This window comes from Aplidium turbinatum, chromosome 1, assembly GCF_918807975.1.
Source record: "Aplidium turbinatum chromosome 1, kaAplTurb1.1, whole genome shotgun sequence".
NCBI classification, from domain to species: Eukaryota; Metazoa; Chordata; class Ascidiacea; order Aplousobranchia; family Polyclinidae; genus Aplidium; species Aplidium turbinatum.
This window is the reverse complement of record NC_137472.1, coordinates 54,966,652-54,975,839: the sequence shown is the minus strand read 5'-3', so window position 1 is coordinate 54,975,839 and position 9,188 is coordinate 54,966,652. Positions and strand designations below refer to the sequence as shown.

Below are 9,188 nucleotides of genomic sequence, written 5' to 3'. Positions count from 1 at the left end.
TTTGGTTGTTTGATTGGTTTTGAATCTTTATCTTCGGACTGACAAAGCCTTGATAGGTTATTCCTGATAGTTTCGCATACTTGTAGAAGCGTTTGAAGCGTTTGATTTTGCTGCTGCAAATCATTTAGATGAGACAGCCTGGCAAGTCGATAGTTCACACAAGTCGTCAGACTTAACTTTAACTTCAAGACAGTTTAGTTTGAGAACGTGAGAGGTCTTCATTGGCTATGTCTGCTGTTTAAATGCAGCAAGACCAACGTTTGTGACAGACTATGTTTTACACAGCAATGGATGCTATTGCATTCAGTATTGTGTACATTCTTTGCTTTAACGACTTGTGCTATGCGTTAGCTACTGTATATTCAGTTTGTAACAACATGTTGTTTATGTTTTTAAGAACACAATCAATTGATATCCAATTAAGTATAAAACAAAATTACATAATATTTTTGCTATCTGATTGTTTTGAGATTCAACTTCGTGTCCAAAATATTTTGTGGATTGCGTTTCGTGTATTTATAGCCTAGTATTCATTTCCTTTCTTGGCTTAACTTCAACTTCTGTATATGCCAAACTTTTCGAAACTTATATTAATTACTTCATTCCGTACTTCAGAAGAAGAGGATTTTTATACATTGTGGTTTAGTTTTTTCCTTACCAAACGCCCCGTTTACAAAACGCCAGCTAGCCGGTACATTTCTGACATAAAACACACGTCACAGATAAGCCACAACGCAGGAGTCAGAAACGTTAGGCGTAGAAATGCAATTCACGTTTGCAGACTTTGAAATTTCCCATTGTAAGTGCTCAAGAAAAAGTTTTAAAATCGAACAGTTAACTTGTCAGAAAGTTGGCGTTGTTTAATTTAAATAAATCAATTTCACTTAAAAGGTTAACTGCTTCCGATGTGCGAGCGTTTAGAATAGTTGATGTCACCTTTTAGCACATTTCATTAAACTATTGCAAGACAACGTCTGAAAATTGTTCTTTTTTTTATGTGTTGGTCTCTTGGAAAACTAAAAAATTATAGCGCATTCAAAGTTAAAGATTTATTTTTTTTCAATTTTTTTTACATTTAAAGTTAAAAAATTAATAAAAAATGTAAAATTGATTAAAATTGTACTTTTCATGTTTGCAAAGTAAGTTATACACTTTAAAAGCGTTGCAGACTACATCACCGGACATAACAAAGACAATATATTGCAGATTAGACTAAGTTGCAACGTTATTGATTGATTAAACATTAGTTTTAAATGTTTAGCGGCTCAGAAAAATTTAATTCGAGCTATAACAAAAGTAAGAGTAAAGACAGAGTGAAACTGTTCACCAGGCATTTACTAAATAGAGTGACTTGCGTTCTTCTGGTGACGAAAGGCTACGTGGTTACCTCTTGATGTTAAGGATGATACCTAGCTTTTATTACTGACGTTTCGTCAGTCGGCACGACTGACTTTATCAAGTGGGCTGAAACAAGTAAACACAACCTGTTCAGCAACAAATAGCACAACACAAAAACATACTGACGAAATGAATGAAGTAGCAAGAATCAGAGTTGAAAAACGCAACAAGATTACCGCTTAGTTTAAGTAAGAGTATAAGTAAAGTAAGAATATACAATCAGCAAATTTCTAGATGGAAGACGTTACTTGAGGTCATCATGTGTAATATTTGTACAAAGAATGTGTCGTAAAGTTGGTTAGCACCTATAACATATTGAATTTGTTGCCCACTAGCGAACCAGAAGATTTGGATTAACAATACATGAACGTTTACGAGGACTGATTAATAAAAACTTCAATTTTTTGATTGTGGTTGTGGTTTCACAATGACTGACTTCTGTAACATAAACTATTTCTAAAAGTAAACGTCAGTTCTTTCTGTTTACATGAAACAACTTATACTGTATCCGATCTATCATTCTCTTGTTTAACATTTACCGTTTTCAGAAACAATTTGCAATGTAAATGTAACCCAGTGGTATTTAGAGCTGAAAGTATTTTTGTAAATATTTTAAAAGAAGCATTTTGATTTAATTTTTAAATTTCGATACAAAGAAAGAAAGCAAGTGGAAAATTTCTAAAATATCGTAAACATGAACTTTCTGTGCGTTATTTTATGTCTATGTTTTGTAACGGCAAAGTCAGCCAAGCTTGGGAAAATTTGCGATAATATGCACGATCCAAAGATAAATAATAAGCCAAAAGTTGACGAAGAAATTATAAACCAGTTTATAAATGAGGAAGTTCCTCCATCTATAAAAACAGGAAGATTCTGGCATCTCAGCGATCTGCATTTAGATTTTTATTATAACCAAAATGCGCAAGGATCAAAAGTTTGCCCATCTTCATATGGGGCTGCTCCGATCGACCCAGGGCCATACGGGGACTACAGGTGAGTAGGTATATGACTATTGCAAAGCTTCACAGACCAACCGGACCACAAGCCTATAGTATAAAAAGATTTTTTTATTTTAGTTAGCGTCAGAATAAATCAAAGCACGCTGTTAAATTGTTTTGAAGAGACTTAAAAAGTAATGGTGGACGGTCTTCCGTAGACTTTGGGGTTAGATTAATGTTAGATTTTTCCTTGTTTATCTGCCACTCTATCCTAGCAGTTAAGTTAACGCCGCTTCTCAGTAAATACTAAAAGGAACAGGCAAGAACAGTGCTGGACATCCTGACCAGAATATATCCTTGGTTTGGATGTTAACGACGCCTTGCGTAGATAAGAGTATAAACTAAGCAACATTTTTTAACATTTTAGATGTGATTCCCCTTGGACGTTAATAAATTCTTCCATTTACGCCATGAGAGCAATTCATCCTGACCCTGATTTTATACTATGGACAGGGTAAGTTAAAATATTGTAATAGGCCAAGCATACCAAAATATAAAAATTTCACAAAATACAAAATGAATTTAATCATACTTTATAAAGAAAACTTGATCCATTTTGCATTAACTTAGACACAATACCAATCCAAGGTTTGGAAACTGAAATAAATAAATCGGTCCAACAGGGCAAAGTATTTTTGTTGTTAAAAGTGTTAGATATGAAAACGACGCTTTTAAGGGCCATCTTTGCAACGTACAGTAGTAAAAATTAAAATGTGTTATCATTATTTATGCTTTTTATTGCTTAGCAAAATATTTTGCCAACAATATACAATTACTGAGGGAGAGCTGCCAGAATTTATAGATTTATAAATTTTATTTTTAACATGTTTGAAACAGGGATGATACTTTGCATACAAGCGATGAAGACAAATATCTTGGCCAAGATGTAGTTTTGGAAACAATCGAAAACATAACTCTCCTCATTCAAAAAGTGTTTCCTGGCATCAAAGTCTATTCAGCACTTGGCAACCACGATCTACATCCAAAAAACCAGATGCCGATTGGCAGCACTTCTTTTTTAAGTGGGGTCGCTGAAATATGGGATAAATGGTTGACTCCAACTGAGAGAGTCGTTTTCGAAGAAGGTAAGTCATGTTAAAGTACAAACAATGAACCATAGGCATACGAAGCCGAGTAACGTGATCAAGTTTAACATCTTCAAGTTTATTACATATAGAAACACAAAACTACGCAACAAATTAAGTATCGAACGTTTTCGACATCACAAGATGTCCTCTTCAGGAATGATATGCATACAACTTAACTACATCTGAATAAAATACAATGGTTAAACTAAATCTATAAACAGGAAAAGACAAAAAACGGCACTATACTTCTGACTAGCTCAAACTCAACGATAGGCTCCACGAGAATCAAAGGTAACTGCATCAAAAGGTGTTAAACAGATCACATGATATGGTAGAAAGGCAAGGTGCGAAAAAACTAATTTTTGTGTTTCTATATTTAATAAACTAGAATATGTTAAACTTGATCACGTTACTCGGCTTCGTATGCCTATGGTTCAACAAGACAAACTCTCTACCGAAGCTCTACAAACAATGAGTTTAGCAAATATGCTTAATCTGACAAAAAAGAAAATTTAGTAAATGTTTCCATAAGCCTATGAGGTTTTCTTTAATGCTAATGTTTACGACGTCATAAAAATACATTAATCTTTATGTCTCGGCAAATCGTCTGGTCTTCTGCAAACAATAAACACAAATTGGTCAATGCATTACTGTTTCGGCTACTAGTGAACTTTTATTTCCATGATTTCAGTTATTTTTTCTATGTTTGTCTGATTTTATTTTCGTCATTGTTTCTTCATGGCAAAACAAACTTGCATGTGTTGATCAACTAGACTTGCCGGCTAAAATTAAACTACACAAATTAACTATAAGTATAGTAAAAATCAAACTTATATTTTTGACTGCTATTAATTTTTCGCCCAATGTATTGTGGTTAATGCCCTAAACATTGTAGTTGATTCTTAAATACTCAACATTTTATATAAGAAGTGTGGTTAACACTACAAAAACATACAACTACATAATTTCTTTCATTGCATTAAAGCACACATGAGATATGCGATTGCTGATAATACAATTTATCAGTTTTAATCCTGAGCATGCCAGTATAGTGACTTGGCATCTGCAGTGATTTAGTTGTATCTGTGTTTAAAAGTACCATAGACAGATGATTGGCAACAACCCTGTTAAAAAAATAAGTTTAGTATTTTTCCAACTAGAATAATTGTTCCATTTTACATTGACTCTACGTCTTTAGATGTTAAATCGATGCAAAAAAGACGATTTTCACTAACTTGCTAAACATAAAATTTTAACAGTTATAGTTGAAGTCACTGCAGTTCATTAGTGTTCAAACAGGTGCAAAACGATTTGGCAAGGAAAGACCATTAAGGTTTTATGAAAATATTTCACTTCAAATCGCCAGAGCGCTTGTTTTTTGATTTATTCGTGGTACATGGTTTTTGACTTACCTTCCAAACTCTGCCAAATTTCATCAATCTTGTTATACTTGCCTTATTTGTAGATGAGAAAAATGAGACACACAGTAGATTGTGTTGTTTTTGATTTAGGTGGTTTCTACACTGCTACAGATGTAACCTATCCTAATCTCCAAGTGTTTGTCCTCAATACTAATCTATGGTATTCCAACAACAAAGCTTTTGACGCAACTACAGAAGTTGATCCTGGAGGACAATTTGAGCTCTTACGAACCACGCTCCAAAATGCCGATGTAGACGCGAAGGTATAGGCTATATGTGAAAACGTGTAGTCAGGATCATAGTTTGGAGTAATTTTTATTTTATGAGCAAAGCCATGGTTGGAACGGCATTTTGTAAATTGATTTAACTTAAAAAGTGCCGATTTTGACTGGGTGTAAGTATATCATTATAAGTTTTGGTTAATTGTTTTCTGCAGACAGGATAGTTTTAAACATATTCGCTCCCATTTTTATGTTGATTTAACACCTGCAGATTGTGTTGTCTGGGATGTTCTTCCTTTTTCTGTTACACACTTTGCCTGTGTATGATTAAAATGTTGTAAAAGCCTGCCTTGTTTTCTAGATATACATAATTGGTCACATCCCTCCTGGCTACTTTGAGCTGATAGATGGAGTTTCTTGGCTCTATCCTCAATACAGCGAGAGATATATCGAATTAATCAAGCAGTATAGTGACAGGATTGCTGGACAATTTTTTGGGCATCACCACACCGATAGCTTCCGGATCTTCAATGACGATAAAAACAACACTGTGAGTCTGTATAAACAGTAACAAATAATCTAAATTGGTTTGTCTTAACTATATCATAACACGGCGCATGCATACAAAAACCAAATCAGAACATCAGTGTCAGCCTGTAGATTTTATAGCAATGAAAAAGCAAAACAAAGTAATAATAATAATTGGCCAACTACTTTGCAAAGAACGTGGAAATGAGTTCAACGATTTTATTTTAAGAAAATGTTGATTTTGCAACCTTGCCTGTGTTATTTTGTTTAACCGAAGATTCTATAAGATATTAACACATTTAAAATTCATTTCATAGTTTAACTATCAAAAATGGATAAAAGGCTGATAGAGAAAACAACTAAAACTAAGCTGACTTCAAAATTTTATTGTGAAATTGTACAAAGTTTGATAGTATATTATAACGTGTACTAGACGTGTATTTTTTATGAATTACTAACTTGGCTGTGACTTTGTCAGGTGTCTAGCATGTGGCTCGCCCCTGGCGTGACACCATGGATGACGACACTTCCAGGGGTGGAAAATGGTGCTAACAATCCTGGAATAAGATTATTTGAGTTTGACCAGTCTACCCTTCAACCTACGGTATGCTTCAAAGAACCTTTCATAAATAATTGACATAGCTCCACCTCTTCTAAATATACTGTGTTTTAGCCCAGGGCTGGATTTAGCTGATGGGGGGCCCCGGGCAAGAAAAATTTTCGCGCCGTAGGCGCGAAAAACCACCTCTACGTCTACAGTAGCATTAATACAGTACTGCACAGCATTTTTCAGAAACTTCAAAGGCTGAAAGAAAGAAAAAATAACACAAAATCACATTTTTTCCACGTAGGGGGGCCCGGGGCACCTGCACCCTCTGATCCCTCCTAAATCCGGGCCTGTGTTAGCCTATATTTGTACTGGTGCTCGTAAACGTGTGCATAAAGCTCTGCACTTTTTTTATTAACATGCATTGTATATTTAAACATCTGGCAGAAATACGTAGGTCGGAAATGTTGCAAACAAAAAGTCGTCAATGATTCAAGGCAGTTAGTATGATAACGTAATCTACGACAAAGACAGAATATAATTAAGCGCTGTTTTATTGTTTTTTTTTTTTTTGCAGCAGTAATCAAGGGGGCAAGGGGCTAGTAGCGTATTCTGTATAAAATTGCATAGGCCTATTTCGTTGCATAAGTTAGCCTATATTTGTTTTTCTATTTCCATTTTGGCGACATTGTTGCAGTACAACCAGAAATTAATATTATTCTTCAGTATTTATCTGCTTATTTTTAATGAGAGTCAACTATGTTTTCAAACTACAAAATTTGTAAGGTACTTCAACAAACTATTATTATTGACTGGCTAGGATTACCAACAGTATTATTTGGATTTGGAAATAGCAAACATTGTTGGAAAAGCGGACTGGAAGTTAGAATACAAAGCTACAACTGGTTTGGAGATACCAGATATCAGTCCAACTCAAATGGGAAACGTATTTAACAGACTTAAAGCTGCCGATCCATCTTGTGCGACATGTAAAGACACTCAACTGTTAAAAAAATACAGTTTGTTTAACTCTGTGTCATACAACACGAGTCCTTGCGACTCTGTTTGTCAACGATATCATGTCTGTGCAATAAGTAAATTTCAGGCGGAAGAATATAAAGACTGCATTGGAAGTGATGCGGTTCACTTGGTCTTCACTAATCATCGGTGGTTGATGACCATTTCTTTAATCCTTGCACTGGAGTTAAGTTAATAATCAACTTTTTTGTTTCATAATCTAAGATTTATAATCTCATTCAGAAAATAATTTTTTTATAGCTGCGTTTGCTTTCGTTGAACGTATGTTTGCGCGCGTGTCACAAGCAAAGCATTTAATCCAAACTGCATGCGCAATTGCGCATACAAAAATTAATCATCCATTCGAACTTTTAATGTGATGGATTAGGTTAGCATTGTTTCACAAATAAATCAATTCTAGGCACTGCTTATAAAGTTACACGTGTAAGTTATGTTCAACTGAACTTCGGGAACCTAACATTTTGATTTGCTAACGCGTGTAATTTGCTTGCATATCCCACAATTTCTCCTTCAGATTACTGGGGTACACGTACCAAGTTTGGGGATTAATGACATCATTGGACCTGCATTATGGCGTCTTTCTGTAGGCTAACTTTTCTAACTCAAAATGCTTTTCCTAAACGAAGTGTTTATTGGCGTAATTAGATAGCAGTAGCCTACTGGCTCTATTTGCCTAAGCGCCTGATAGCTTGGGTATTTGCATTGCTGGCAATGCTCAACTCATGAAAAACTTAAATTATAAAAGCTCTCCTTGACAAATTTATTTTTTTATTCATTTTTTTTAACAAAAAAAACTTTGATAAAACATGCTTTGCAGCTTTTGGTTAGGTTAAGCAGCAATATAAGTTGACTGTGTGGCAAAGTGGTAAAGGGATCTGACCAATCGTCTGTAGCCTATAGGCTGTAAATTTGATATTTATCAAGAATACGGTAATTTATGTTGACATCAGACTTCGTGCCATGACAAAATAGGAGCAGCGCCAGCTGGATCTGCGTACATTGTGCTGTAGCTTATGCAATATTGTAGGCTAATGGAAGATATGTTATCGCAATGTACGCAAAATAAAATGTCATTGTTGCTAGCATTATTATATATCCCTATCCTTGTAGAAGCCTGCTATACTTACTGTCACAAACACGTATATAATGTCATGGTACTGGTTGACGATAAACACCGCTCACATCTACCCAGAGTGTAATAAATTGGGTGGGCGTAGTTAATGAAGAAAGGCGGCGAGAGAAAGGAACTGGCCACCCTACTCCTCGTTAGTGCGATGGCTTGGTATAATGAGAACCTTATCTTTTCATTCCCTGATGCTTGGATTCAAGGATGGAACTCACCTTTACCTTTAGGCTACAGTTTGCAAAGTTGCTTTAAACGGTTTTATTAGAAAACGTATAATTTTGTTTGCGCAATTGTGAAGCAATTGGCTATTTTTTAACTTGTACAAGTAATGACGCTGTAATTCCACTGTATTGTTTTACTAATAAGTAATTAACCGCTTTTTATTGTGTTGAAAAATGCATTTTATGGCTTCATATACATAATGATGATGATAATTTAACTACATTTGAATCTGAAATAAGGTTCTAGCTAAAAAAAAAACCCGAACAGTAACAGGTCTAGAAAAGAAAAGAAGTTTGGAGGTCACTATAAAGTTTAGTCGAATGCCAAACTCTGAACTTTAAACGTTTTTTCATACCGTATCCCAAATCCAAACTTATGCCCGTGGTGCAGGTTTTGATTACAACCTTCATCACCTTTAAACATTCAAAGTTATGAAGTGTCTTGCCAGGACCCAAGACCCATTATTATTCAAACAATTAAGAACCTAAAAGTGGAGGACGAATTTAATTAACTCCGCTACAGCATTTTTCCGTGACAATGGCTCAGTGGGTGGCCGTAAACGTTCGATTCTTTGGTACGGTATCATTGTTGCTCCATCAAT

The 9,188-nt window shown here is 34.9% G+C and overlaps 1 protein-coding gene across 1 annotated transcript; it reads left to right on the top strand.

Annotated features, from left to right (window-relative positions):
• Positions 1-2,077: 2,077 nt before the first annotated feature.
• On the top strand, positions 2,078-8,828 carry LOC145775518 (acid sphingomyelinase-like phosphodiesterase 3b). Its single transcript, XM_082586813.1, has 7 exons — positions 2,078-2,391; positions 2,764-2,850; positions 3,234-3,481; positions 4,996-5,168; positions 5,488-5,676; positions 6,133-6,258; positions 7,022-8,828. Exons 1-7 carry the CDS (start codon positions 2,093-2,095, stop codon positions 7,412-7,414), a joined length of 1,515 nt encoding a protein of 504 aa, XP_082442939.1. The 5' UTR covers positions 2,078-2,092; the 3' UTR covers positions 7,415-8,828.
• The last annotated feature ends 360 nt before the right edge of the window (positions 8,829-9,188 follow it).